The sequence below is a fragment of the Physeter macrocephalus genome, chromosome 4 (assembly GCF_002837175.3).
Source record: "Physeter macrocephalus isolate SW-GA chromosome 4, ASM283717v5, whole genome shotgun sequence".
NCBI classification, from domain to species: domain Eukaryota; kingdom Metazoa; phylum Chordata; class Mammalia; order Artiodactyla; family Physeteridae; genus Physeter; species Physeter macrocephalus.
This window is the reverse complement of record NC_041217.1, coordinates 69,316,273-69,331,070: the sequence shown is the minus strand read 5'-3', so window position 1 is coordinate 69,331,070 and position 14,798 is coordinate 69,316,273. Positions and strand designations below refer to the sequence as shown.

At 47.0% G+C, this 14,798-nt stretch overlaps 1 protein-coding gene across 2 annotated transcripts in view; it reads right to left on the bottom strand.

Annotated features, from left to right (window-relative positions):
• The window catches only part of CFAP45 (cilia and flagella associated protein 45), a 43,687-nt gene that overhangs the window by 3,625 nt on the left and 25,264 nt on the right, over nucleotides 1-14,798 (bottom strand). For both annotated transcript variants that reach the window (XM_055083944.1, XM_007129614.2), the window contains exons 4-10: nucleotides 13,621-13,765; nucleotides 13,116-13,286; nucleotides 11,441-11,619; nucleotides 9,185-9,314; nucleotides 5,411-5,557; nucleotides 2,852-2,965; nucleotides 2,063-2,256 (exon numbers count right to left, since the gene is read on the bottom strand). In XM_055083944.1, coding sequence (XP_054939919.1) covers nucleotides 2,063-2,256; nucleotides 2,852-2,965; nucleotides 5,411-5,557; nucleotides 9,185-9,314; nucleotides 11,441-11,619; nucleotides 13,116-13,286; nucleotides 13,621-13,765 — 1,080 coding nt within the window. The remainder of the gene's footprint in view (nucleotides 1-2,062; nucleotides 2,257-2,851; nucleotides 2,966-5,410; nucleotides 5,558-9,184; nucleotides 9,315-11,440; nucleotides 11,620-13,115; nucleotides 13,287-13,620; nucleotides 13,766-14,798) is intronic.

The following is a 14,798-nucleotide window of genomic DNA, read 5'->3' as shown; positions in this document are numbered from 1 at the left end:
ACCCTCAGAATGGGAGAAAATATTTGCAAACAAATCAATGGACAAAGGATTAGTCTCCAAAATATATAAACAGCTCATGCAGCTCAATCTTAAAAAAAATAAAATAAACCCAATCCAAAAATGGGCAGAAGACCTAAACAGACATTTCTCCAAAGAAGACATACAGATGGCCAAGAGGCACATGAAAAGCTGCTCAACATCACTAATTATTAGAGAAATGCAAGTCAAAACTACAATGAGGGGGCTTCTCTGGTGGCGCGGTGGTTGAGAGTCCGCCTACCGATGCAGGGGACGTGGGTTCGTGCCCCAGTCCAGGAAGATCCCACATGTCACGGAGCGGCTAGGCCCGTGAGCCATGGCCGCTGAGCCGGCGTGTCTGGAGCCTGTGCTCTGCGATGGGAGAGGCCACAACAGTGAGAGGCCTGTGTACGTCAAAAAAACAATACAAAACAAAAAAACTACAATGAGGTATCACCTCACACCAGTTAGAATGGGAATCATCAGAAAATCTACAAACAACAAATGCTGGAGAGGGTGTGGAGAAAAGGGAACCCTCTTGCACTGTTGGTGAGACTGTAAATTGATATAGCCACTATGGAGTGGGTCATTTGTAGAGACGTGGATAGATCTAGAGACTGTCATACAGAGTGAAGTAAGTCAGAAAGAGAAAAACAAGTATCGTATATTAATGCATATATGTGGAACCTAGAAAAATGTTACAGATGAACTGATTTGCAGGGCAGAAATTGAGACACAGATGTAGAGAACAAACGTATGGACACCAAGGGGGGAAAGTGGCAGAGGGGTGGGGTGGTGGTGTGATGAATAGGGAGATTGGGATTGACATGTATACAGTAATATGTATAAAATGGATAACTAATAAGAACTTGCTGTATAAAAAAAAATTTAAATAAAATTCAAAACAAAAAAGAAAGATAGGCTGCATCACTCAATCTCTACTTATCTGAGCATAACTTCTATAATTTTTGTAGCCCTCCACCCTAATTAAAATTTTGTTTGGTTTATTTCCTATTTTATTTTATTTTTATTTTGTTATTTTGTTATTTTTTAATGGCTGCACTGCACAGCATGCAGGATCTTAGTTCCCTGACCAGGGATCGAAAATGGGCCAGGCAGTGAAAGTGCCGAGTCCTAACCACTGGACAGCCAGGAAATTCCCTGGTTTGTTTCCTTTAAAATTTTTTTGATGTTATAGAGTCTGGACAAGAGCAAGAAGAGAGTCTTTCCCGGTCAGGCCAGAACACTTAGAGCCAGTAGAACGTCCCAGGGGCCAGGTCTGGTTGTGGCAGATCTAACTGGTAGAAAGTAGAACTACTGAGACTGCCCACTGCTTTGGGGTAGGAGAAGGGAGACAGACAGTGAGAGATGTGAACATTTAACTTCCACTTGTGTGTTGGAATTATAACTGAGCCAACATAGAGAACAAAAATAAAAGGATAAAAGGCTGACAAGTCCAGAAAGATGGAGAAATACAGGTGAAGTCCATCCAAATACGAGTCTCTAACATCCTTCTTAGATGAATGGGCAAGAATGGTGTTTTATTCATCTCTAATATCTCCCACAGCATCCAACACAGAGCCTTGACTTTACGTGCTTAGTACATATTTGTCAAAAGACCTCCCTCAGAGCCCTGCTCTGATGACTCACAACCCTGAGTGTGTGAGTTCTTCTCTCCCTCTCTCTTCAACCTCCCCTGCTGCAGTTTCAGCCCAAACTTGTCGAGGGACATGGAGGTAGGGAGGGCAGGAGGGACCAGATTTATACCTTTACTTACACTTTTAATGCTCCCGGGGAAATAATCCCTATAATCCCCAACTCCTTAATCACTTCCAGGTGCTATTTTTCAATTCTTTAATAAGATTCTTGGCTCAAGTGTCTTTGAAATATTTCAATTATCCATCTAGTTAGAATGACCCCACCAACCTGGTCAAGGTGGATGCACACCTGTCCGTGGACATGCCAGAAATTGCCTCTCCACCCAGTACAGACCATCCCTGCCACAGAACCAGGAAGGGAAGCTGAGGTTCCCAGCTCCTCCTACCGAAGAATCCTCTCGAACTCATCCCGGTCCCGTTGCACCTGAACGGCCAGAGTGTGCTCCTTGAAAGCCACCTGTTCTAGCCGACTTTTCCGCAGTTTGGCCTCAGTTTCCATCTTCCTTTGTGCGTTTTCCTTTTCCTTTCTGCGCCACTCTCTGTCGGCAACCTCCTGGTTGCGTTTGGCCCGCAAGGCATCCTGGTAAAGGAGAGGGTGGGGAGACCAGTGAGGATGCAAAATAACCTCAGGTTCCTTTAGGAAGACACCTACTTTGGACTCTGCCCCAGCTTGCTTTGAGAAGCTCCCCGAATTTCTCTAGCAGCAGGGTTATGCTAGGAAAGAATAAAGGGAATCCTGTCATAGAACTTTCAAGTCAGAAGATACCCTGAGGGGTCATCTTGTCCTTCCCCCACCCCCAGCTCATCCCAGTTCTTTCCCTATACCTGAAACACCTCCTGGCTGTCCTGCGATTGCTTCTAATTTTAATAACTGCTAATGATGGAGTTGGCACAGTTTCCTGTGGTGACACATTTCAATGGTTAGTTAAGGTTGAAAGTTCTTTATGTGGCAGCCAAAATCTTTCTCTTGGACCTTAAGCACGTAATACACGTCTCGATCCTTGCTGCCATAGGCTTGGAAGCTGGCCAATCCCTCCGTCCTCCAGCTACAGAAGTCGAGATAACTTGCATCCTCTCTTCTATACCCTCACCCTTGAGACCATTCTACAGGCTGTCAAAGGAATAGTTAAGGGGATGGGAGAGGAGGCCGAGAGAAGCTGAGACTGAATAGGTACCTGCTCTGCCCGGTAGTCCTGGGCCTTCTCCTGCATTGCCCTCAGGCGGGCGATCTCCTTCTCTTTCTCCCTCCGGATTCTCTCCTGCTCAGCCTCAAACTCTGCTTCTTGAGCCTGCCAGGAAGAAAAGGCCTCACAGAATGGCTCCTATTGCCCCAGCCTTGCAGAGAGAAACTGAGCCCCTTGTCTATTCAATATTCCCCCTACCCCTTCCTGACTCCTTTTAAGGCGGGGCAAAATGACTAGCAATGCCTTGACATGAAACTAATCAGCATTTGTAAGATGCTTCGTTGCTTACAAAATGCCTTCTCCTGTAATATCCCAGATGGTCCTCACAACATCTCATCAGATTGATATTATAAAGAAACTGATGTTCATAGAATTCAAGGGTCCTGTCCAAGATGGCACAGCTAGTAAACTACCAAAAGGATTCAAATGCAGGTGAGTCCAGCCTTCATGCTCTGTCTGCTACTTCACAATTTCCAAGTTGCAAGGCTGCTGGGCCAAGTTTCTAGAAATAACAACTGCGGCTTCCTGCCTGTCTTGTAAAGTACAGGAGGTGGAAGTTATCTCATTAGTCCTTGGGCAAATGGCCAACCGTGTGATGTGCGGTCCCCCAGTGGTTAGCAGATACCTAAGGAATGAACTATCAAAATTACCTCCCTTTGCCACTTCTCTGAAAGTGCAGACATATCCCTAAAAGCTTTCCATACACAGCTTCCCAACTACCATTCTTGGGTATGGCTTAGGTTGGGTGGAAATGTGATCATCCTGCAAAGAATTTTCCTTAGCCTCGTTCCACCTTTCCAGACTTCCGTGCACCCAGTGAGTTGTCAGCTTGTGAGCTGTGCACAGCTGGCTGTGTGTCAAGCTGGTCTCTCTGCTCCACGTTGCCCTAGATGGCAGGCCAGGGAACTCCGGAGGCTTCCACCACCCATCTCTGCCTTTAGCTCTAAAGTGGCAGCCCCGCCTGTGAGAGCAGAGACCTCTGTGAGGTCAGGGAGGGCCTTGTGCTATACTTGGATGCTTATGGTGGGCTGTGGGCATGCCCAAGTGCCCGATTCCTTTGCCAGTTTCCTGCCTCTCCCAGCTCCTCCTGCCAATGACATTTTCATGTATGAAGACAAGACATATTCCTCTCCTGCTCAGAAATCAATGGCAATTCCTCATCATTCCACACTTCCAGCTCTGCTCAAGGTCCAAGGCATTCCTAACAACTGCTCTCAGCTCTCCATCATCTAGCTACCTCATTTCCCATCACAACCACCAGAGACTCTCTGCTGCAGCCAGTGAAACTGTTCACCAATTCCTACACGTGATTGGCTTATTATCACCACCTTCGCCCATTCAGGGAAACAGGTGCTGAGTTCCATACGTTGTCCATAGCATTACTCTAGGTACATTCAGCCTGTCTGATACTGGACACACGCTGAGGCATTCAGGATCTTTTCAATCAGTCAATGACTAGGTTCACAAGGATGCTGTAACGACTAGATAAGAAAACACACAAAGCCCTTAGCACAGAGCCTATGTACAGACTAAGTGCTTGATTAATGGTAGTTGTGTGATCGTTGTTATGCTGGAACCCCCACGTCCCCAGTCTCGCATTCTCACTCTGTTGCCTGCATATCCCTGGCATCCAGTAAGGAAGCCAAAGCCAATAAATGAGCTTTGCTGAGCTTCATTTTCTATCATTTGCATTTGGAGTATAGAGGTATATCAAATATGCCTTTTCCAATTGCACCCACACCCTCCCCCTGACCATAATTAAGAATCCCTACCATAGAGAAGTATGGTATCATCATGGAACCTCAAAGCTAGCAGGGAAGGCAGGACTCACGCATGAGGAATTGAATAACTTTCCTGCCACCTCAAGTCTTTTCTTCTCTTCTTATAGAAATCCATGTTCACTCCATCTAAACCATGCCTAAACGCTTTCTTTTGCCCCCCATTCCTCACAGACCCCAATCAAACCATTACTCATTCTTGCCCCAGAATGAGTCCACACATTCATGAGCTGCGTCTCCCTATAACTGTTGGAGGGTATTGCTCCCTGTTCCATGGTGCATTTGTTCTTATAAGTACTACGGGGGTGGTGGTTGAAGACTCTATTTTCTGAGCCTAGCATCCAGTATAGGATGGATGGCCAATATAGGAATTTTCACAAGAAATTTATGGGGCAGCTGACTCATGATTGATTACTGAAGATATAATTATCCAGGTCATGGGGAATCCACGAAAACTTTACTTTCACCAATAGTTTTAATTTTCTTCCCTGCCTGCCCCTGACCCTCACCCCAACTTCTAATCAAAGGTGTTAACAAGGACAATAACGCCCTAATTGGGGTGTCCTTTCCAGGCTACTCTCTGGTAATGAACAAGGGGACTGGCCAAGTTGAAGAGAAAAAGAAGCCAGACCCTTGAACTAAGGACATGAAGTTTAGGCTGATGACATAACTATCTTCTGTTGAGTTAACTTAGCTCTCATGCCTGCATCTCCCTGAGACAGACACTCCATTCCTGCTCAGAAGTCCCAGGCATCAGTAAGCGGGTTCCTACCATCTTCTTCTTGGTAAATTCCATCACCATCTGGTCTGCCAGCTTCTCCTGAGCCAGCAGCTCTGCTTTCTGCCTCTGGTTTTCGTCATTGATGCGTTTGATCTCAGCCTGCATCTTCAGCTTTTGCTGGTGTCTTCGTTCCAAGTCCTGCCACCGAAGGGAGAGAGCCTCAGAGTAGAAGGGAAAGATCAAAAGATGCTGGCCTATCAGGACGGAGAGACACAGATGGAGGCAGGGAGAGAGATGCACACTCTGAAGTCTAGCTCCAATTACTGCCCTTGATTAAAGCTGTTCTATCAAGGGCCATCAATGACCTCTTCTAGCCAAATGGCCCTTGCAGTCTTCATCCACCTTGCCTTTGCGGCAGCCCCTGAAACGGTTGAGCTCTATCCACTCGCAGGAAGTGGAGGCTCTTAAAATTCTACTCAGTGTCTCCCCCATGTCAGGCAAAATCCTGTCCTTTGTTCATTATGCTTTCCTCCTGCCTTCAATTTCCTTCCTCTATTCAAACCCAAACTTTTGGTCTCTGTTCAATAGTGATGATTAAAATAGATAAAATAGAGTATTGCACTAATTGAGTACTTTTTATTCATAAGACACTTTATATAACCTACCTCTAGCACCTAAATGTACCCCAAAAACCCTGAAAGGTAGTCCTTGTTATCTTTCTTGTACAGGTGGAAAAACAGGCTCAGCGTTTAAGCGACTTGCCCAGGGCCATACAGCTAATGAACTCCAGAGCCAGAATTTTGGAACCTGGTCTGTCTAAACTAAAGTTCCAATCTTCTCTGGAGCTCTTACTCGATTGCCCCAAGTTTTAATTCTCTCTGCATTTCTGAATTCCCTTTGCACTTAAGATGGTGCCACACCTCCTCGGACTTGATCGTACGCTGCCATGAGGATCCCATTCGCTTCCTGTGTGTTCATTCTGTCCCAGCCAGAGGACAGGGACCATGTGTAACACTTTTTCTCTTTCCCAATACTGAGAGGGAAACAGCAAATACTCAATAATGAGGCAGGGAAGAGGGGGCCAAGGTGAGTGGCAAGTGAGAAAGAGAAAAAACCTCAGAGAGAAAAACAATGAGTGATGGAGGTCAGAGTGCCAATCACCCTGAGTGACAGGGTCCCTTCTAAGGAATGAGCCTGAGCCTTTGAAAGCTCCCAGTGATCAGACCACTTCTGAGCACATCCTCAGGTCCCAATGTGGAGGGGCACTGGGGCCTTGGGCACTGGCCTCCCTACCGTCTCAAACTTGGACTCCTTTCTTCAAACTCTCCTACCCATCAACTCACCCCACCTCCCACACTACTCCTAGCTCCTTCCATTTCTTCAAAGACTAACCCCTACCTGGCCTCCCAGCTCCTCCTCAGCCCAGCTTCTGCCCTGACGCATCCCGGGCAACACTGCTGACCCTCCCCCAGCTTGGCTCACTGCCCAGTGCAGGGCTCTTTCCTCCAGGAAGCCTCCTGAACCAGACCAGCGCAGTGCTGTGTGCCTCCCCCCAGGTCCATGTGGTGCCTGGGTCACGGCCCGCCAGCATCCCCTCACTCTCCAAGCACCTGCCTCCTTGCTCACGCCACAGTTCCCCTCCTGACACTCCAACTCCCATACTCTTTTTTCCCCTTTTCCCTTTCTTCCTTTCCTTCCTACCTTCTTCCCATCAGTTTTACACATGCCATTGGTACCCCAGGCAGTATTTAATCTCACTGACCCTCAAAACTAGAAAAGCTGCTGACTTCTGATCTATGACATACATATAATCATATATTTACTTACTTCTTTGCCTATTTATTTACTTTTTGGTTTGTTGTTTTTGTGGGTTCATTTCATTTCCAAGAAACCAGAGGACTTCCCCTGTTTCTCATCTTGGAAGCCATCGTAAAGCAACCCCAGATAAACTCCCTTCATTCTCTCCATCTTGCTAGCAAGGTGGGGAAAGCTGCCCTTGCATCACCCTGAGATGATGCAGTTCTAGGCTGGGGAGGCAGAGGTTTCTATCTGTGCCCAATGATGCTTCCTGGAGACCTAGGGAGTGCCTAGAAGGACAGGAAAAGGACAATGACATAACACAGGAAAAGGACAATGATGTAACACTGGAGTAATTGTGTTGACTCGGTGACACCTGGAAATTTCTCAATGAACCCACCAATGCCCATTCCCCACAATCAAGTTGGATTTTCCAGTCTCCTGCCTATCTACCCCAGACCTGTCCTTCCTGGCCCTTTCCCTCTCTCTCCGGAGCCAGAGCTTGGCCAGGCCTTGTCTGTCTTCATGGCTCTGTTGCTCCCCTTCTCAAGCAGTTCACAAGGCTGCCTGCCCCTCATCTTCCCTGACCATCTGGTGATCAGCCTCCCACCCCTCACACAGATCCTCATACTGCAAGTGCTTGAGAAGCCCTCATAATTATAAGGCTCCCCATGAGATCCTTCAGGGCCCCCTGTCACTCCTCACCATCAAATTCACTGGGAGATGACAACTCAATCACCCATAAGCATGGGGAAGGAGGAGAACCAGAAAAGAATATGTGTTCCACAAGTTAAATGGCACCATGAGGAAATAATCAGACAAATCAGAATGTGGGACATTCTTCAAGTCAAATGTCCTGGATGCTTCAAAATATCAGTGCTATAAAAATGAATGAATGAATGAACGAATGAATGAGTGAGGGAGGGAACTCTTCTAGATCAAAATAGACTAAAAAGACTTAGTGAATGCAGTGTGTGAACCTTGATTGAATCCTGGTTTGGATGAAAGAAAATAACTGAAAAAATATTTTTGTAACAACTGAGTAAATTTGAGTGTAGAGTAAATATTAAACGACATTATAGAATCATTGGATTCTAATTTTGTTGATCCTGGTATTGTTGACTTGTAAGCGAATGTCCTTCTTCAGAGATATAGGCTGAAGCATTTAGCAGCAAAGTGTCAAGATGTTGGCAACTTACTCTCAAATAGTTTAACAATATCAAAATATGTATATACATCTAAAAGAGACAAGCGACTCAGGCAGATTAACAACCACTAAATCTAGGTGAAGTGTTGATGGGTGTGGTACAGTTCTTTCAACTTGTCTGTGTGTATAAAATTTTTTTTAAGTAAAAAATTGAGGGGAAAAAAGAATAAATGCCCCAAATGCTTGCCATGTACCTCACTGTGCCAGGGGCCTTTGCATATTGCAACAGATCAGGTAAGGCCAATAGAAGAAGATTTGTTCAAGTCTGCCTGGTCGGAACAGGTGTGTCATCATTTCTTTTGCAATGGATATGTTTACTAATTTTATTTAGGCTAACAGGAAAAAAGGGTTTGACTCCTCAACACAATTAATGACACTGGGATGCAATGTACTTTGCATGAGGCAACAGCAGGGAGTCTAGAACGAAGACACTGCTACTGTTCTAAGACACTGCTACTGTTCACCAACAAAGTCTATAATATCCCTAGATAATTGAGGGAAGACAATAAAACATCCCTATGTTTATTTTTGCAAAGCATGTAGCTATATCTTTCCTTCATGTGTCCGTTCACACGGATATGTCCGTCCTGGACCCCAAGTCCCGGTCAGGGAGGGACGGTATCCAAACAACTGCTCCTCCCTCAGCATGACTCCACAGCCAAACAAACGTTTCACATGGCAATAAAAAGTTGATGATGACGATGATGTGAAATGAGTATGTGCCTTACGGAACATCAGCCCACACCCTCAAACCCCACAGTGCTGGAGGGCTTTTTTGCTGCTGCTGGTGGAACTTGGCATTATCTGTGCAGCCCTGTTACCCTTAGATCCTCCTCTTGGAGCTGTTCCATATACGCCAGCATCTGCCCCTTCTCCTGCTCCTGCTGCTGGACAAGCAGCGATCGCGCCTCCTGGTTCTTTTCCATCTGTTCCACAATGTGCCGTCTTCCTCTGGGAAGAAACAGTGCCACGGTGTCTTAGAAACCAAGGGTCTGGGTCTCTCCGTTCTAACCTCCACCCAAATAACCCCCAAGATGGGAGGCATCGTAGGAACGATGTGACAAGTGCCCCCTAAACATGGCTATGCTTCATGAACCCAGACCAAAGTCCTTCCCCACAGGGTCCTGGCAGGTTGGTCCTCTCCCTTCTGAACTCCTGGTTCTGCGGCTCACCCTTCTTTTTTTTTTTTTTTTTTTAAATTTATGCAGTCCCCTTTTTTTATTTTTTTTTTTTTTATAGATTTTACTTTTCTCTCTTGTTGCAGAGCACGGGCTCTAGGCACGCGGGCTCAGTAGTTGTGGCTCACAGGCTCTAGAGCGCAGGCTCAGTGGTTGTGGCGCATGGGCTTAGCTGCTCCGCGGCATGTGGGATCTTCCCGGACCAGGGCTCGAACCCGTGTCCCCTGCATTGGCAGGCGGATTCTTAACCACTGCGCCACCAGGGAAGCCCCTCACCCTTCTTGATATTCCCTCACTTCATTTGTTTGCCCAGAGGCACCCACATCGTAATACACGTTCTCCCTTTCAGTGTGTAACAGCTTCTGAAATCCTACCACCTCCCAAGCCTTCCCAAAGTAATCAGAGGGAGAGACCTTCTCAAGCTGGCTTCACAGAGCTTCCCAGAGTTAAAAAGTCCATGACTTCTCCTGTCTCTGGTGCATCTGCTATCACCCAATGTATCTCGTCTTCCCACTCCACCTCCCATGCCTAGTTTGCTAACTGTCCTTCTTATACCCAATCGTATATTTTAAGACCGTCAGCTGTGGGTGGACAGGGCTGAGTCTGAGGACCTCTCTCCACTCAGCAGTGCCCTGGCTCAACAATGGAATGCAGAGAAACCAGATTCTACAATCAGTGTTGCCAGTGACTCCCTATGTGTTACTGGGATGTCAATAAATTTGGAAGCATCCAGACCCCATGCTATATGAGTAAAGGCTGGGAGAGTGGGAGAAGACACAGATTAGGATAAGAATCTATGGGAAGGAGTACGAGATTGACATTCAGATAGAGCTCTTGAATGGCTTCATGACTCCAGATGAAATACACTAGAGCAATGAGTAAAAGAGTTACATGGAAGCAGGTTTAGACTCAACATAAGGACCAGGTCAAATCATTAGAGCTGCTGATAAGGCAGGGATTTTCCTCTCAATGGAACTGTTCATGCAAAAAATGAAGAGCCACTTGGCCATGAAATAAACTTTTATTGGGAGCCTGCTATAGTGAACCAGGTACCTACTAGAAGTACAAAGATGAATGGTACATGAGAACAGAATACAGATGGGGAGAAAGAACTGCCACTCAGTGTGGTGCAATGACTATTTTTTTTACAAGGACTATTTATAGAGGTAATTCTTGAATTATATAGTTGCCATTCTAAATCCAGGATACTATGATTCTATAATTTACCAGCGCTGGGACTTGTCCTTTCCTGCAAAATGAAGGGGACTGAATTTATTCATTCTAACATGTATTAAGCACCTACGACAGTCCAAGCACTCTGGTAGGCCCAGAAGCTACAGAAATGAATAAGACAAGGACCCTGTCCTCAGTGAGCATATAGCCTGGTGAGGGTCAGGGAGCCACAGTGCAAGGAGGGGTGTGCCAGAGTATAAACAGGGTGTGGCAGGACCCAGAGAAGGGCGCCCTAAAGCCTTGCAGGTGAAGTGAGGGAGGTTTCTCAGGGGAGGAGACAGCAAAGCTACATACTAAAGGAAGAGAGCGCGTTTTTCGGGGGGGAAAGGAAAGAGAAGGGTATTCAAAGGAGAGGGAACAACAAAAGTCATGAGCTTTTGTCAAGACCTGGCATGTTGGGGGAAATAGGAAAGCCTCACAGAATGGATGGCAGGAAATGGTGTAAAATGAGGCTGAATTGGGGCCAGACTATGAAGCATCTGTTGTGATCTTGGAAATAAGCTTTAAGAAGTTCTATGGTTCTCTGAATCACTCCATAAAGGTTTTGAGATAATAACAGAGGAGGATAATGACCATTTCTCACGTCTTCCCTCTTTGCAAGGCTATATGGACCTAAAGACACATGGAAATGACTTAGAGAGGGAGGTGCCAAAGCCATCTCTTTACCGGATTCTCTCTTCCTGCCTCTTTCTGTGCAGCTCCTCCTGCCTCTGAACGGATTTCTGCCTCTCCACCTCCATCATCTGATCCAACCGCTTCTCCTCTGCATCCAGTTCTTTTTGGATCAGCTGCTTCTCCAGAATTTGGGCATCCCAGATGGCATGGCACTTAGCATTGAGGATGATCTGGGGAGTGGAAATGAAGTCGTGGTACTAGACCTGGGAGTAAGGATTGGGGGGAAATGCATCACGGGGATGTGGAAGTTGGAGCAGGGAGAAATGGGAACAGAATCATATTGAGCATGCTCACAAGCCCAGAAAAGCAATAGCGTCTTTCAGCCTATTGGATCTTAGTGTTTGGGGGGTCATGGATCACGTTTTGGGAATATGATGAAAGCTATGGGCTTTCTCCTCCATAAAATTCATCTGCATCTGTACACACAAAATTTCCATAAAACTTCAGAAGTTCATGGTCCCCCTTAGAGACCCATGAACCCCAAGTGAAGACCCCCTGTTCTACACTTCGGGGAAACAAACATTCTTGCAGAAGCCAAGCCGCTAGGTTTTTAAGCTAGAAGAGCCCAACATGACACATAAGGGAATGAAAAACCATGAGCCATCAATAAGAACTATGGAGTAAAATCTTTGGAAAATAAAAGGATGTAGAGAAGATTTACCTGAGAGACAGAAACTGTAGATGAAGGGGTTGGGGAGTCAGCATTTTTCATTTGGCCAGGAAGTGAACCACAGCAATTGAGTTACACAGTAGAATTCCAAATGAGCCTCTCGTCTTTATGTTCTCAGCTAAGGGAAGCGCTTTGAACACGGCAGAAAGAACCCAATTGCCTGGGACCACCGTATGTGGCCAGAATTGAACTAGCAGGATAAAGATACAAGTAACATCCTCACATGCATTTATCAACCCACAGTTCGCAAAGCCTCTCCCATATATTAGCACATTTAATCCTGCCAATAATTCTGCTAAGTAATTTCACCACCCTCATTTTACAAATGAAGAAAGTGAGGCTCAGGGTGGGCAAGTGACTTGCTGAAGGTCACATAGCAGACACGTGGCAAGTGCAGCTCTCCACCCCGTTCCCCTGCCAAGGCCAGACCCTGACCTTTCACCCCTGCACCCTGTCTCCAGCTGGAGCCCATGCTGTCAGGTGGGTGAATAAGACATAAGAGGAGGGATGACTTCCCTGGCGGTCCAGTGGTTAAGACTCTGTGCTTCCACTGAAGGGGGCATGGATTTGATCCCTGGTCAGGGAACTAAGATCTCGCAAGCTGTGTGGCACGGCCAAAGAAAAAAAAGAGAGAGAGAGAGAGAGAGAGAGAGAGAGGGGCTTCCCTGGTGGCGCAGTGGTTAAGAATCTGCCTGCCAATGCAGGGGACACGGGTTCGAGCCCTGGTCCGGGAAGATCCCACATGCCACGGAGCAGCTAAGCCCGTGCGCCACAACTACTGAGCCTGCGCTCCAGAGCCCACGAGCCACAACTGCTGAAGCCTGGGCGCCCAGAGACCGAGCTCTGCAACAAGAGAAGCCCGCGCACCACAGCTAGAGAAAGCCCGCACACAGCAACAAAGACCCAACGCAGCCAAAAATAAATAAATAAAATTAAATTTAAAAAAAAAGAGAGAGAAAGAGAGATAAGAGGAGGCAGGGAGAATGGAGAGCTCACGTTGCTCATGTCCTTCAGCTCCTCCTCCTGCTCCATCCGCAGCTGCCTGGCTCTCTGAAGGAGGTCCTGGGCCCTGTCCTTGGCCACCTCCTCCAGATTGTTGAGCTTCTGGCTGTTCCTCCAAACCATTTCCTTCTGTTTCATGATCTTCTTGCGTGTGGTCACTGCGTCCTATGGGAGCCACGTCGAGATTAGTGGGGGGTTCCTGCCTGTGCTCTGTGCCCTGGGCACTAGCCTGGCTGCCACGGTTGACCCCAGATGAGTTTCGCCTCACCCCACCGCACTGTCAGAGCCCAGGGGTTTCTCAGCCTGGCTTCCTCACCCTTCCCGCTGCCCTGTGGTTCCTCCCACACCCACTCTTAATTCTACAACATGTCCTCTTTAGCACGTTCACACCCCATTCCAGGGTCCCCTAACTAGAGCTCCCAGTCTTATGGGAAGCCGGCCTCTCCCTAGCCTTTCTCTTCCACCCCCCTCTGCATAGATGGGGGACGGGGGTAGCTACCACAATGGCTTCCTTCTCCTTCTTGAAGGCCTGCTCCCTGGCCTTGAGCTCTTCTCTAGTCAGGACGTGGGATGCCCATTTTATCCGCTCAAACTCCTCAGGTCTCATGATAAGGGACTCCCCAGAGGGGTCCTTGGTGGGGATGCTGTCACAAGGATTGAACAAAATTAGGGAGGGGAGGGGAGGGCAAGCTCTCAGCACCACACTGCAGGCTGCTCGGCTCTCTTCCCTGCCCCTCATCACTGCCCACCCGCCTGCAGGGACTCGGGCAAATGCAGGAGAGAAAGCCAACTGCGCAACGGGTCCACTGGGGAAAAGCGGTCCCAGGCAAGGGTGGAGTAGCGTCACGGGCTAAAGAAGGGACAGTTTAAGGACTTTTTCTAAAAGGTCCAGTTCATATGCTACCTTCTCTGTGCTGCCGTGCATGACCCTCCCCCATGTATACGTACATAGACCACCTCCTTCCCTTTGCTCTCCCTGCCAGTGTTGTGGCCAACTTCTGTTTCCCTTGCTGGATCACAAGCTCCTCCAGGACACGGACTCTGTCTTAACCCCACAGGCAGCCCAGTGTCTGGCACAGTGCTGGGCACAGAGGGAGGACTCACAATAAAGCTGTTGAATTGAACCTTTAAAATAGATGATTCCTCAAGGATGACCTGAAAAGAGCAAGGGGATGCCAGACAAGGATGAAGTGGATGCCAGTGAGAAACAAAAACATCCCTGTGCATCCAGCCCAGAGAGAAGCTTTGAACCCTAAATATTAATTAAACTCTCTGATCAACAACAGTCAGTGAAGGAGAAAAACCATATGATCATCTCAATAGATGCAGAGAAAGCTTTTGACAAAATGCAACACCCATTTATGATAAAAACCCTGCAGAAAGTAGTCATACAGGGAACTTTCCTCAACATAATAAAGGCCATATGTGACAAACCCACAGCCAACATCGTCCTCAATGGTGAAAAACTGAAACCATTTCCACTCAGATCAGGAACAAGACAAAGTTCCCCACTCTCACCACTCTTATTCAACATAGTTTTGGAAGTTCTAGCCACAGCAATCAGAGAAGAAAAAGAAATAAAAGGAATCCAAATCATAAGAGAAGAAGTAAAGTTGTCACTGTTTGCAGATGACATGATACTACACATAGAGAATCCTAAAGATGCTACCAGAAAAC